Raw genomic sequence first — 14,668 nt, 5'->3', positions numbered from 1 at the left:
TCCATCAGACCTTGTGGACCAAGAAATACACCAGATGAACAACAAATATTAAAATGTCATTTTGGTGTGTGTTTATTTGCTGTTGTTTTTTTATAGAGACAGCCAAGTGCTCTCGGATGACCATTGATCATATCTATGCAATTTAATGGCAAAGCACGTCAGGGTGCATTCAGACGCTGACGTCATATGAGGGCGTGACCCAGACGCCCGCCACACTATATAAGTAACACTGTCTCTTCAGAGCCGCATTGGTTGTGAGAGGGTAACGATAAGTAGTCCACAAACACAAACAAACATATGGACGTACAGAGGGCTCCGGGGCTCCAGCAGACAAAGAGCGGCAGCATGGGCGAGTCGACGCCGAGGTCCTGCGAGCCTCGGCGGAAGAGAGCGGAGGAGCGCGGTGCACCCTCGGAGATGTCCCGGATTATCACGGATCCGGCCACCGGCAAGTGCTACTGCCGGGGCAAAGTTCTGGGAAAGGTAGCTAAACACACGCAGCACGTTTTATACATGAACCCAAACATCAATAACACATTTTCTTTTTGCAGGGAGGCTTTGCCAAATGCTATGAGATGACTGACCTCTCCACCAGCAAAGTTTATGCAGCTAAAATCATCCCTCATGCCCGGGTCTCCAAACCTCACCAACGGGAGAAGGTAACCCCTTCATTAAAAAAAATCATAACTAATCGTAGTTAATCAATGAAATATTGAACTATTTCCTTTTATGTTCAGATTGACAGAGAAATCGAACTGCACAGAGCACTGCATCACAAGCACATAGTGCACTTTTATCAACATTTTGAGGATAAGGAGAACATCTACATCCTGCTGGAGTACTGCAGCAGAAAAGTAAGCAACATGCACAACTTTAAAGCCCTTTTTTTATCAGGGGGCATTTGTTTCATATGATTAATTTTATTGTATACTTTTGCAGTCCTTAGCACACATCTTGAAGGCTCGCAAGGTGCTCACAGAGCCAGAGGTCCGCTACTACCTACGGCAGATAGTCTCAGGACTAAAGTACCTGCACGAGCAGGAGATCTTGCACAGGGACCTGAAACTCGGTAAGCCCAATTACCGAGAAAATGAGACTTAAGTTTGTGCAGCATTTATGCTTTGATGCTCAAATTCTTTCTTTTCTTCCCATCCCCCTCAGGTAATTTTTTTGTAAGTGAGTCAATGGAGCTGAAGGTCGGTGACTTTGGTTTGGCTGCCAAACTGGAGCCGGCAGGGAACAGGAGGAAGACGATCTGTGGGACTCCCAACTATCTTTCCCCTGAGGTGCTGAACAAGCAGGGTCATGGCTGCGAATCAGACATCTGGGCTCTCGGCTGTGTAATGTGAGTGAACTTCCTCCTAAATTTGTCCTTCCGCGGTGAACGATTGACAGAACTAAACATTGCGGTAAAGAGCGTCCATAACAGTCAGGTTCCATTAAGGTCTGCTCAATGGATTCTTTAAGTGTGGCCAAAATGTCAGAACTTCATTAAAATTCAAGAAAACAACACCAATTTTGGCCCATGTTGAGATCTCAAGTACTGGTGCACAAAAAAAAGTGACAAATGCCACGTCTGTTTGGTACAACTAAAAGGAATTTACCCAATGCTAACGGTGACATATGTCTTATTATTGCTTATCATGTCTACTGTAGGCTGCGAGTGGTTAGCGCGCAGACCTCACAGCAAGGAGACCCGAGTTCAATCCCACCACACAGCCATCTCTGTGTGGAGTTTGCATGTTCTCCCCGTGCATGCGTGGGTTTTCTCCGGGTTTCCTCCAACATTCCAAAAACATGCTAGGTTAATTGGCGACTCTCGAAGACAGCTGGGATAGGCTCCAGCACCCCCGCGACCCTCGTGAGGATATGCGATAGAAAATGTCAACTGTATTAGGTAATACGAGTAAAAAGGTGACTATAGGGGTGTTATTTCTTGTCTCCAGTGCTCTATTCATGTTAAAAAGTTCACCACTAGGTAGCGCAGTACTTTTCATACAGCCGTCCCTCGTTTATCGTGACAAGTGAATATCCGCGAAGTGGAATTCAATATATTTTTGATCATTATTAGAGCCCTGCAAACGTGAATTAACACCCCTAATAGTCACTGTTATACTCTTATTATTATTTGTTCACACTACATTGCGCAATACTGACATGCAGGCTATGGGATCACGGCAGGGGCATAAGAGATGTGTGGTTAACTGACGTTCTCGAGATTTCTCATATTGCAGTCAAATTTCGGCCTATAACAAATGTGCATAAAAAATTATGGAACGTTATTGTTTTATGATTAATAGTATTAGGACAGCATAAGTTACATTAATACTTGAACTGTATGGCATCAGAAAGTATGAAATATTAGGGTTGTATGTCTGGTGGGATACATGGTGGTCATCTACCAGCATGTTAACTGTTTTTTTTTTGTTTGTTTTTATTTTTTATTCTACTCAGGTACACAATGCTCTTAGGCAGACCGCCGTTCGAAACCACCAACCTGAAAGAGACGTACCGGTGCATTCGGGAGGCTCGCTACTCGCTACCTTCCTCGCTCTCGCTGCAGGCCAAGCAGTTGATCGCCAGCCTACTTGCCAAGATCCCAGAGGAGAGACCCAACCTGGACCACATCTTGAGACATGACTTCTTCACACAGGTAAATGTCATGTGTGGGAGCAGAGCACTCGCCTCCTGCTCCCCCACCAGCCACGAGGTGCTGACGCACTTTGTGTCCCTGCCAAGGGCTTCAGTCCAGAGCGTTTGCCGGCGAGCTGTTGTCACTCAGCACCGGACTTCCACGTGTCGAGTCCTGCTAAGAGCTTCTTCAAGAAAGCAGCTGCGGCACTCTTTGGAGGAAGGCGGGACAAAGTCAAATACTATGAGACTCTGAGTAAGGAGGATTTACTTCCTGAGCCTTTATACGCCGCCACATTGAGATTTCTGTCGAGTTTAGTGTTGCACTTCACTGCACTGATTTGCACGTTGCATTTGACAGATAAATTAACCAAAGAGGAAGAGGAGATCTACAAACTGCAACACGACCTGGAGAGAACTGTCATCAGCCAGCAGCAGCAGAGTAAAAACATAACCGAGGTACGACTGAATTATTATGGATGATGTTATAGTATAGGGCTGCACGGTGATCGAGTGGTTAGCGCGCAGACCTCACAGCTAGGAGACCCAAGTTCAATCCCACCCTCGGCCATCTCCGTGCATGCGTGGGTTTTCTCCGGGTACTCCGGTACTCCGGTTAATTGGCAACTCCAAATTGTCTCCAAAGGTATGAATGTGAGTGAATGGTTGTTTGTCTATATGTGCCCTGTGATTGGCTGGAGACCAGTCCAAGGTTTACCCCGCCTCTCGCGCGAAGACAGCTAAGATAGGCTCCAGCACCCCCTGCGACCATCGTGAGGATAAGCGGTAGAAAATGAATGAATGTTATAATATAGTCATGTGTACAATTGTGACACCCTATGGTGTTAAATGACATTTCTGGCGCCCCTATGGGTTGTGGTCAAAATGCTATACAGATATCCTCAAAGGTTTAGGATTGTTCCACAATGACTTCTGCATGATGAGTTGCTAAGATGTTTTGTTTGATAACGGTTCAAGAATAGAAGAGTTTCTCTAATTGTTCAAACCATGTAGGTGGAATTTTCATACGGCCCTTAAATAATAAATAGCCTCACACACACTCACAAGCGAGGAGAGGTACCGCGTAACCATGCAATCAAATGTTCAAAAGATGGTTATTTTCGACCAATTTGCGTCGATGGATGGCTGCTGAGTCACAGTGGGGGGAGATGAATGCTCCGCCATTGCACGTTTCAAACCCTTCTGTACGTCACTCCTTCCCACCTCAGAATGGAAGTCTTCTTCCGCCATCTGCCCAAAGCCCTGTCACCTTGGCAACAGAGAGCTGGTCCCAGACGACAGCGACAACGCGGGATCCCATCCGTCTGATCGTCAGGGGGAGTCTGGGGAGCTGCAGCAGCAGTAGCGAGTGTGAGTTTAAACAGCACCCACACACTGGACACTTCATTGGGTACACCTGGGCCACGTGGTACACCATGATGCAGGAAGTCCTTTTAGGCACTTCCTTCATTGTGTCATGACGCTAAACACCTTACGTCTCCTTCCTAAAGGTCTGGAATACAACACCACAGGGAGCGTTGCCGACACTGTTGCCAGCGTGTTGAGGGGATGCCTGGAGAACATGCCTAAAGGTGAGTTCATTACCTCCACCAGCGCTCCAAATATCTGGCTCCTCGGTATGGTATCAGCCCGGGTCATTCTCTAGCATAAATTTATGTATAAATATGTCATTTGCATACAAATTTATACACATGAATAAAATGCTACGGTCAGGATGTTTGTGTATGGATGTGAGCTTTTCTTGTCTCATTCGAACAGCAAGATACGTGTGTTTACACTATTAGTCAATGTGTCGGTGCAGGAGTCCAGATACGAGTCCCAATCCTCTTCTTGTGTTCCTCCCTTCAGCCGACAACATTCCACAGGGCGCAAACAGCTGCAGCCTGCAGTGGGTGACCAAGTGGGTGGACTACTCCAACAAGTACGGCTTTGGATACCAGTTGTCCGATCACACCGTGGGCGTCCTCTTCAACAGTGGCACTCACATGAGCCTCCTGCCAGACAGAAAGTAAGTGCCTGTCTCTCTCTCGCTCACTCACTCACTCTCGCTTTTTGGCATTGCTTGTTCCAGCATGCTTTGCTATGTAAATGCTGCCAGTGCCAACCTACTTGAGTTTACAATAAGCCATTTTCTGTCCTTCATCATCAGGACCATCCACTATTACGCAGAGTTGGGCCAGCGCTCTGTCTTCCCCACCTGCGAGGTTCCGGAACACTTTGTGGGCCAAGTGACTGTGCTCAAATACTTTTCCCACTACATGGAGGAAAACCTGATGGATGTTAGTTTCCTCCTTCGTGCTTTCCTTCCCCACTCCACCCCTCCATAGATGGACACCGTGTTGCAGCATGTCGGAGGCTAATGCGCTGTTGTGTTCTCAGGGCGGGGACCTGGGCACGCTGACGGATGATGCACACATGCCAAGGCTCTATTTGCTGCAGTGGCTCAAGTCGGACCGCGCCCTCATGATGCTCTTTAACGACGGCACTTTCCAGGTAAACACGCCGGGGAAAACAGATGGTTGCTGTGCATGCTCAGATAAGCAATAAACAACCGGAAGGGAGGAGGAAGCGGGGCTGTAGACGACCACAATGTATCCAAATTGGCATCCTCATATAATACTCTATAGGCTGGGCATTCAGGAAAATACATTTCTTTTTCCATGATGTGGTGCATTCAGGAAAGCGCATAATTAGGAAATATCGCACTTGAAGTCTGTCGAATGTCCAGTCTGGATCAGAAATGACTTTTTAAAACTTCTGGTGCTTTTTAGAATCACAAATAAAAAAATAATAATTTTAATTGATTTTATTTGACACAAAAAAGCAAGCCCTTATTGTTTTTTTCTTATCACCCAAAAGGTCAACTTTTACCACGACCACACAAAGATCATCCTGTGCTGCCAGAGGGACGAGTACATGCTGACCTACATCAACGAGGATCGTGTGTCCAAAACCTTCAAGGTCAGCTCCTTGCTGGCATCCGGCTGCCCTGCAGACCTGCGCGAGCGTATGGTCTACTCCCTCAACATGCTGCTGCAGCGTTGCAGCTAAGGACACTATCTATCTCTCTAAACTATCTATCATGGATCTGTGCGAGTGGAATTTTTGGCGGGGATGAGGGAAGCCTGTGTGCTAAGTCATGTAGCATTGCTGTGACTGTTCGGGAGAAGAAAGGACAGATTGTGGGTGAAGAAGGGAAGATGCTGGAGGAGAGACAACTGTTGGACCGGGGATGTTGGTACGATACAGAGAGGATGTTTGTGGAAAGATGAAAGCTGGGCTGGCACCAGCTTATGGGACGATGTTGGGGGGGGGGGGGGGGGTGCGAGACTGTGTCAGTATTGTAAATTATGTACAGTGTAAGCCGCCATGCACAAACACCATGTGGTGATGCGTGTGTGTGTGTGAATGGGCCAGGGTTCAACTGTTTTTAGAAAAAGATATAAATATGTGTGAGTGTGGGAGGTTTGTAATATCACACTACCTTTTAAAAACTGTGATTTCTTCTCTTTCATGATAAGAGGGGTGAGTGAGCAGGAGCATCCTGGTAGAAAATGTTCAGTCATAACTTATTGTGTACAAAAAAAACCTGCAGTATTTATTTATTTAATAATAAAGTGCATTTTGCAAGGACAAAAAATCTGTTTTATATTCAGAAAAATACGACAATTACTACTGCGTCACACCCATACACAACCTCATTTTTCTTAACTCCCTCAAAGCGTACCCATGACCTTGGCACATTTTTTATAAATATTTCTATAAACTCTGATGGCATGGATGAAAGCTTAATGGAACATAATGACGCTCCTATCTCATTCTGCTCCAAATCAAAGCAACTGTGTTATCTTCAAATTAGAACAAGGGAAATAGGCTCAGGGAGATAGACGGACACACAACAAAGATGACCCCGACATCCCCGGCTGTTTCTCAATAGAAACAACCACTTCTATCCAAACTGTGTGATGAAACCTAGTAGCAAACTCATTAGAGAGTCCTGGCAATCCTTATGTGCTCTCTGGCTGTAACCATGGATACAAGTCAACACTGACCAAAAGTATATATTTTTTTTAGCCAGAATGTAAAGAGACGAGTCGGAGGCCATCTTCTTAGATGCTCTACCTCTCCGTTTGTCTCCAGAATGTCCTTTAGAACACCTCTACAGCTTATGTAACATCTCCGTTCCAAACATGGATTTGGATTTTGAGTCATCCCCTTCAGATGAGCTGTTCATTTGGGTGTGCTGCCGAGTTCAGCAATAAATCGTGGAGATACCCACGCCAAACAGGAGGTAGCACACATGAGAAAAGAGCGGGAATTATTCATGTTGTTTGAGGATTGCCTCCAGGTCAGAGTGTTTTGCCAGTAATGGACACTAAAGTCGGATAGAAATAGACTCTATTATTGACGCTGTGTGAGGTTTTAACCTGCAGCAGATGGGTGTCCTTGAATAGTCACACTCTGGTTAATGCATCACAGCATATCATAGCAGCCTGTAGATGCCACGCCTTGTTATGTTATACAGTGACAGTAAAAAAAAAGTGGATAAAGTCCGACATGACATAGTGAAAAAAAATATATCCTCCCATTTAGTGTGGCAGTGGTACATCTTTGGCTTCTTTGTCCCTCGTCCTCACTCAGTTTCAAATCTCTCCTTGGGTTTAAAATAAACAAATTAGAGGCTAACCGATTTGCTCGCTAAATACCGGTTGTTAAGCAGCAGCCATCTCTTGTGTCACTTCCGAGGTCCCGTGGCCTGCATATAAGCAGTACACAGTGTGGTGTAAACAAAGCTAGCAGTACTGTCAGTGGCAGTGTATGGCAGATTAGTGTTAGACTAATAGGATAGGGAGTGGTTAGCGCGCAGACCTCACAGCGAGGAGACCAGGGTTCAATTCCACCCTCTGCCATCTCTGTGTGGAGTTTGCATGTTATCCCCGTGCATGCGTGGTTTTCTCCGGGGACTCCGATTTCCTCCCACATTCCAAAAACATGCTAGGTTAATTGGCGACTCCAAATTGTCCATAGATATGAATGTGAGTGTGAATGGTTGTTTGTCTATATGTGCCCTGTGATTGGCTGGCCACCAGTCCAGGGTGTACCCCACCTCTCGCTCTAGCACCCCTGACCCTCTTGAGGAAAAGCGGTAGAAAATGACTGAATGAATAATAGGATAGGGTGATGCCAATTTTTTTTAATGCCATGCGATTGACCCGCATTATGTACGACAGGGGTGCTCATTAAGTCGATCGCGATCTACCGGTTGATCGCGGAGGTGGTACTGGTCGATCGCTGGTCGATCGTGGCGTGACATTAAAAAAAATATCATCCTAGCATCAATGCCGTCACTTGATTGATATACAGGGCAGCCATTCAGGTGACAACTGAATGTTGCCCTTCGGGTGACCAATCAAATCAAACAACGTCTCTAAGTGCAGCAGAACTTACGATGTCAGCCTATCATCCATCCCCGTTACTTGATTGACATACAGGACAACCAGTCAGATGACAACTGAATTTTGACCTTTAGGTCACCGCTTTGCATCGTTGTTTACGCAAACAACGATGCAAAGTGCTCAGCTCGTCGGCGAATTGCGTCAGATTTTAAGCCCTCGCTAAAGTTTATGGTCACTAAAATGAGTGAAGTAGCTGGACCAAGTAAAAAGGCAAAAACATATCACTTCCATACGGAATGGGAGGTGGACTTTTTTTTCACAATGTCTTTTTCGAAGTGCGTTTGCCTGGCTAACCTGGCTATCAGCAGCTACTGTCCGGACTATGCATCCCTGGCTGATTCAATTCAGTGCAAGTCATCAAAGTAAACTCAGGTACAAAAAAATGTAATAGTTAATTATGTGTGTTTTGCAATATTGGCTCATTTGGTTATGTAAGGTACATCAACATACACTGTACGTACAAATAATCCTCAATACATTTGAAAATAAATAGATGTTTTGCATTTTTGTAGTGGGTAGATCATTTTGACTCGGTCATTTTAAAAGTAGCTCGCATGCTGAAAAAGTGTGAGCACCCCTGATGTACGAGATACTAAAACAACAACAACAAACTTTCCCAATGCTAACAGTGAGTTATTATGTTGTGATGATGATTACTTTACAGTCAAAGGTGACTATAGGGGTGCTATTTAATGTCTACGGGGCTCTAATAATGCTACAAACCTTTTTTAGAAAGTCATAAACAGGTTTTCTATGCTCTAACTATGGAAATATTCAGTTTATTAATATTGAATCTTACTTTGCGGAAGTTCAGTTGTCGAGTCTGAAGCCAATTCACCGCGATAAACGAGGAACGACTGCATTAGTTTCACCTGGCCTTGTTGGCTGGCCCCGCCCTGTGACGGTCTCTTTACCTGCCCTTGTATCCTAATTAGTCTTGAGCATATTGTTGTCTCGTGTTGTGCTATCAAGTAATTTTTTTGCTGTATAGTTTTGAGAAAGTTAGAGAAATTAGGCTTTATGAGTATGACCCTGCTCCTGGTGTTGCCTGGGAAAGTTTTACACACAAGTAAGTGATTTTCATTGCTTTTCTGTATGTTTATATACTGGTTGAAAACAGCCCTGTAGGAAATTCATAATAAAGCTGTACAACACTGTATTTGCTGCCTGGCTTCATGGGTTATTTATAGTTCTACTTCTGTTGGTGGCTATCATTAATAACTGGCGGGAGGAGCGATTGCAGTAATGATTACCCTCGATGTTACTGCTGCATACAGCTGAGTCTGTTGTGTCACACTGACAGAAGGAAGAAGTTGTTGTTGTTGTTGTTGTTATAGTGCATGCAGCCAGCCAGGCAGGCAGGCTTGAGCCATGCGATGAGGCTAAGCTGGACTGACAAAGGGGATGTTTATGCGTCAGCTTCGAGCCCAAAGTTCTCTGCAGGCTGAAGACTGAGTGAATCGCTTTGGCATTGGAAGTGACTGCAGGCACATTCTCAGTTAAAACACACCCAGATGAACTACAAGGATTGGAAAGGGTTTATTGTCTATATTTCTATTATTTACAAGGTATATTTACATCATGTCTGATATCATTTATCCAGATTTCAGTCATTTTACCATTATGAAGTTATCGCTTGTGTCATACACCCAAAAAGCAAATATACACATATATCATATATTTTTGATGACTTTATACGGTAGAAAATGTAAAACTAATAATATTACACAGTGGGGGTGGCGGAACCTTTGTCTCGGGAGCTGTTGTGCCAGGATTGCATTGGGGCGTGGACTTCCGCCAACGCTCAGACGCAATGTGGACGAAGAAGTTGCTGCTCCGTGTCCTCACTGCAGTCCATCCATATGTCCTTACAGGTCAGTTGTTGTTAAAAGTAACAAATACAATCTCTGTAAACTCATAATAGGTGAAGGGAAGTAATTCAAACATATCATATTGTGAAGCGCTTTCGAAATAGAGTAAGTTTATTAGTAGCATCCGACCACATTTCAACGACAGTTAGTACCGTGTCTCGGCCATTTTGGGTTCAGATGGCTCTCAGCCTTGTCTCACAGGCAAGCTCGTTGTATGTAGTTATTGAACTGGACGAAGAAGTTGCTGCTTTGTGTCCTCACTGCTGTCCATCCTTACAGATTGTTGTATTTTGTTATTGTGGTGCCATATCCTGGGACCTGTAACACTAAATCTACACTGTAATTTATTCACTTGTCTTTAATCTGTTTATTTGTATAACGCTATTTATCTCATTCAATGTCAGCCATTTTCCAAAAGACAACCCCTTCAGTGTCGGACATTTTGACGATTTAGATTTTAGCACTGATGCCAGAGCAAAGGCTACATCATCGCCATAGTATATGATGCATTCATGACTGCTAGGAAGTTAGAAAAGCATCTAAATGTAAATAATGAAAAAAACATGACCAACAACTAAAATAAGCTAGTAGCTACTTTGATTGTGAAAATAAAGTGTGTATCTTAACAACAAACATGATCTTTTTTGTAAGCCTAATTGCACAGAATTGTGTAGAAAGCAACACGACAAGGGAGCTAATGCTAACAAAGCTAATTCAATGACTGTACCATACATGCTAAAACGTTAGCACTGATGCTAGTGCTAATGCTACATGAACCCCAGAGTATAAGTTTTCATTCAATAAATGTCAAAATGTCAATTTAAAAAATGGCCAACATAAAGTGTTATTTGCTTTGATTGTCAATGGAATATATGACCTACCAACAGAATTGTCTTTTTGTGAATTGAGAATTGTGTTGAAATATGACATTCATCCCAATAAGGAAAGTGATAGAAAGATGAAATACTTGGCATTGCAGGGATAAAAAGGGGGTTAAATAGGAGGGGGCGTTATATCCTTATTTTTATTTTCACCTTCACAGGCACCTATACTTTAAGATGACTAATATAATAAATGATAACACAACTCATTGCATTCCGTACATACTAGCAAATGGGGGAGGGGGATAGTGTTTCACCGTGTCAGATTGCTATATGGATAAATACAGGAATAAGCATATTGGCAACATTCTATTTCTGCAAGTTTCTGTTTGCGTTCTTGTTTTAAACAGAATAGTGTTGCAATGAGACAAAGGAAGGCGTTCAGCAAATCTTCCTGAAATGTGTCAAGTATTTAAAAACGGCCCTGCCAAGTCGAGGGAGGGAGCTTCAAAGCTGCGTTTCAATCCAGTGACTCACTGTAGAGGGACAAGGCAAATCCTACACACACGCACACACACACACACAATTGTACATGCAACTACACATTGCCCATCTTCCTTGGGATTTATAGCTGGGGCTGCATTACTCAATAAAAACCATGAATGTTCAACATTCTGCGTCATATTACATTTACATGCTTAAATACTGTATTGAAAGGACAATGCCATAGAATAGGGGTGTCCGAAGTGTGGCCCGGGGGGCTTTTTTATTTTAAATATATTTTAACCAAAAAAAAACAGCTAAAATCAAAAATTCAGTAATTTCAAAAAGGTGATTGTCCCATCCACCGTATCACACCTAAGTTCACGTGGAAAAGGTTATAAAGCCATTTTTAAAACTTTGGGACTCCAGCAAACCATGGCAAGAGCCATTATCCACAAGGACGAAAACCCCTGCTGAACAAAAAGAACATTAAGGCACATCTCAATTTTGCCAGAAATCTTGATGATCCCAGACACACACACACACCAACAGTAAAATATGGTGGTGGTAGTGTGATGGTCTGGAGCTGTTTTGCTGCTCCAGGACCTGGAAGACTTGCTGTGATAAATGGAACCATGGATTCTGCTGTAGGATGGATTCTTCCTGAAGGAGAATGTCCGGCCATCTGTTGGGGACCTCAAGCTGAAACCAACTTGGGTTCTGCTGCTGCTGCTGATGATCCAAAACACACCAGCAAGTCCATCTCTGAATGGCTGAATTGCAAGTTTTGATTGATTGAATTTGATTGGGTGGCACGGCGGGCTAGTGGTTAGCGCACAGACCTCACAGCTAGGAGGACCACGGTTCAATTCCCACCCTCGGCCATCTCTGTGTGGAGTTTGCATGTTCTCCCCGTGCATGCGTGGGTTTCCTCCCACATTCCAAAAACATGCTAGGTTAATTGGCCACTAATTGTCCATAGGTATGAATGTGGTTGTTTGTCTATATGTGCCCTGTGATTGGCTGGCGACCAGTCCAGGGTGTACCCCGCTTCTCGCCCGAAGACAGCTGGGATAGGCTCCAGCACCCCCCGCGACCCTCGTGAGGAAAAAGCAGTAGAAAATGAATGAATGAATGAATTTGATTGTTGTTGCTGGTGGCCCAAACATTTATTAGGTTTGTATCACTTCTTCACACAGGGCCACATAGGTTTGGATTTTTTTCTTGCTTAATAATAAAGTTTCATTTAAGAACTGCATTTTGTGTTGAGTTGTGTTGTCAGTGACTAATATTTAAATTAGTTTGATGGTCTGAAATATTTAAGTGTGACAATCATGCAAAAAAATCACACCACTGTAACAATGGTGCTCACACCAAATAGTCACACCGAGGACAGTTTGGACCTGTTTACTTTTTATGGCATTGTGTCCATAGCGAAAATATAATGAAATGTGAGGAGTGGATATGAGATGTTCCGTAAAACAGTCATACACTGTGAACATCAACATCATCACTTCAACCGGTGCTTCCTCTGTGACGTGATGTTGGCGTCAGCGTAGAATAGATGAGCGAGATGCTGAGCTACACATGCCCACCCAAATAGAACGCATTTCTCCGAGTATTTGAATTCATAAAGAAGCCCAGTGCATGCCTCTGCATTGAAAATAACCCAAAAAAAAGTGTGTCGTGAGGTCGGACTGGTCAGGGACAATCACTGCGGGCAGGATTTGTGTGAGAATGAGCCAATCAGTGCCACACGTCTTAATAATAGAGAGGCAGACTGCAACTGAGATGAGTGGGAGGGCCCTGTTTCTATGACAACTGTGTCTAACTTCATGCTCCATGTGTAAACATCTGCAATTCATTTAGCTGTTGTCTCTTTGTCATCCGTCATTATGTGAACAACATCTTAAAGTTATGCTTTTTCCACTTTTCTGACCTATAAATGTAGTTACAATGTTGTATTCTTGTGTTAAAACATGCCAGAGTTTCAGATTATGACGTTTGCACATTTGGAAGTGAAGTTTGAGATGGCTCATAACGCACGGTTTCAGTGGTAAAACTGCCCTTTTGTGATGTCACAGAGGAACAGACTTCCTGATATGGGCGTGGCGCCACCCTCCCCCAACTCAGCTTTTCTTTTGATGTTGCTAGCAATGCCTCGTAAAGGAAAGCCACATTTGTTTACATCTTGAAGTAACCTCTTTTCTTGAGAAACTTTGGACTGTACAGTCTCTACTTGCGTGCATGGGTTTCTGGCGGCTCTAAATTGTCCATAGGTATGAATGTGAGTGTGAATGGTTGTGAGTGGTTCTCCGGATACTTCCTCCCACATTCCAAAAACATGCTAGGTTAATTGGCAACTCCAAATTGTCCATAGGTATGAATGTGAGTGTGAATGGTTGTGAATGGTTCTCTAGGTACTCCGGTTTCCTCCCACATTCCAAAAACATGCTAGGTTAATTGGCGACTCCAAATTGTCCATCGGTATGAATGTGTGAATGGTTGTTTGTCTATATGTAACCTGTGATTGGCTGGCGACTAGTCCAGGGTGTGCCCCGCCTCTCGCCTGAAGACAGCTGGCATACCCGTGACCCTAGTGTGGATAAGTGGCATAGAAAATGGATGGATGGATAATTATCATGCTACCTTTGTTTGCATATGTATGGGCAAGTGTGTGAGGGGTCCCCAACCGCCAGGCCGGGGACCGATACCGGTTCGTGGCGCATTTGAAATAATAAATAATTTATTAACGACAGCATTCTTGCCAAATTAATTTTGGCCTGTGCCCCTTGACACACCAATATCACTGTCTACTCTCTATAGATATAATAATACAACTGGATAGGATGTCATCATAGAAATTCATTGGAGCTAGGAGTACATCTTGTTTTTTTATATCTATGTTATATATATATATATATATATATATATATATATTATATTTATGCTGTATTTTTCTGCCACACATTGCTGGTCTGTGAAAAAAAGACCCAAATCACACTGGTCCGTGGTGAAAAAAAGGTTTGGGACCCCTGATGTAAGGTACTGCAATGCTGCCATGCAGCTGTTATTTCTGTCTTAAGAAGGTTCACCTGCGCATGTGATGAAGCAACGTTTAGAAGATGTGCATGCAGACAAACAGCTTGACTCACTCACGTTGGTTCAAAGTGATGTGATAATAATTGCCAGTTTGGTTGGAGTGTGTGTGTGTTTGCTGAAAAGCCCACCTGGAGTAGAACACTTAGGTCTGACTAAGACCTCCTGAAGTCTAGCTGCATGGCATGTCTGTTTGCAGGTCTTTTATCTTTACAAAAGAGCATCGTATCCGGATAAGAGTCATGTTGATGGTCTCATGACAACCGTGCTTTGTAGTCTAAAATAC

At 43.7% G+C, this 14,668-nt stretch overlaps 1 protein-coding gene across 1 annotated transcript; it reads left to right on the top strand.

The window, feature by feature from the left end:
* Positions 1-261: 261 nt before the first annotated feature.
* plk2b (polo-like kinase 2b (Drosophila)) lies at positions 262-9,276 on the top strand. Its single transcript, XM_058071578.2, has 14 exons — positions 262-483; positions 552-659; positions 738-854; positions 940-1,069; positions 1,162-1,345; positions 2,455-2,653; positions 2,740-2,887; positions 2,993-3,090; positions 3,861-4,002; positions 4,143-4,223; positions 4,501-4,660; positions 4,802-4,931; positions 5,032-5,145; positions 5,512-9,276. Exons 1-14 carry the CDS (start codon positions 298-300, stop codon positions 5,701-5,703), a joined length of 1,989 nt encoding a protein of 662 aa, XP_057927561.2. The 5' UTR covers positions 262-297; the 3' UTR covers positions 5,704-9,276.
* Positions 9,277-14,668: the final 5,392 nt, after the last annotated feature.

This window comes from Doryrhamphus excisus, linkage group LG3, assembly GCF_037039965.1.
Source record: "Doryrhamphus excisus strain RoL-2023G ecotype Guam linkage group LG3, RoL_Dexc_Guam_v1.1, whole genome shotgun sequence".
Lineage (NCBI taxonomy): Eukaryota > Metazoa > Chordata > Actinopteri > Syngnathiformes > Syngnathidae > Doryrhamphus > Doryrhamphus excisus.
This window is presented reverse-complemented; position numbering and strand designations above follow the sequence as displayed.

Coding starts and splice junctions, on each gene's coding strand:
- plk2b (XM_058071578.2), top strand. CDS start 298: ATGGACGTACAGAGGGCTCCGGGGCTCCAGCAGACAAAGAGCGGCAGC. Junction 1,346..2,454: donor TGGGCTCTCGGCTGTGTAAT/GTGAGTGAACTT, acceptor TATTCTACTCAG/GTACACAATGCTCTTAGGCA. Junction 5,146..5,511: donor TTAACGACGGCACTTTCCAG/GTAAACACGCCG, acceptor ATCACCCAAAAG/GTCAACTTTTACCACGACCA.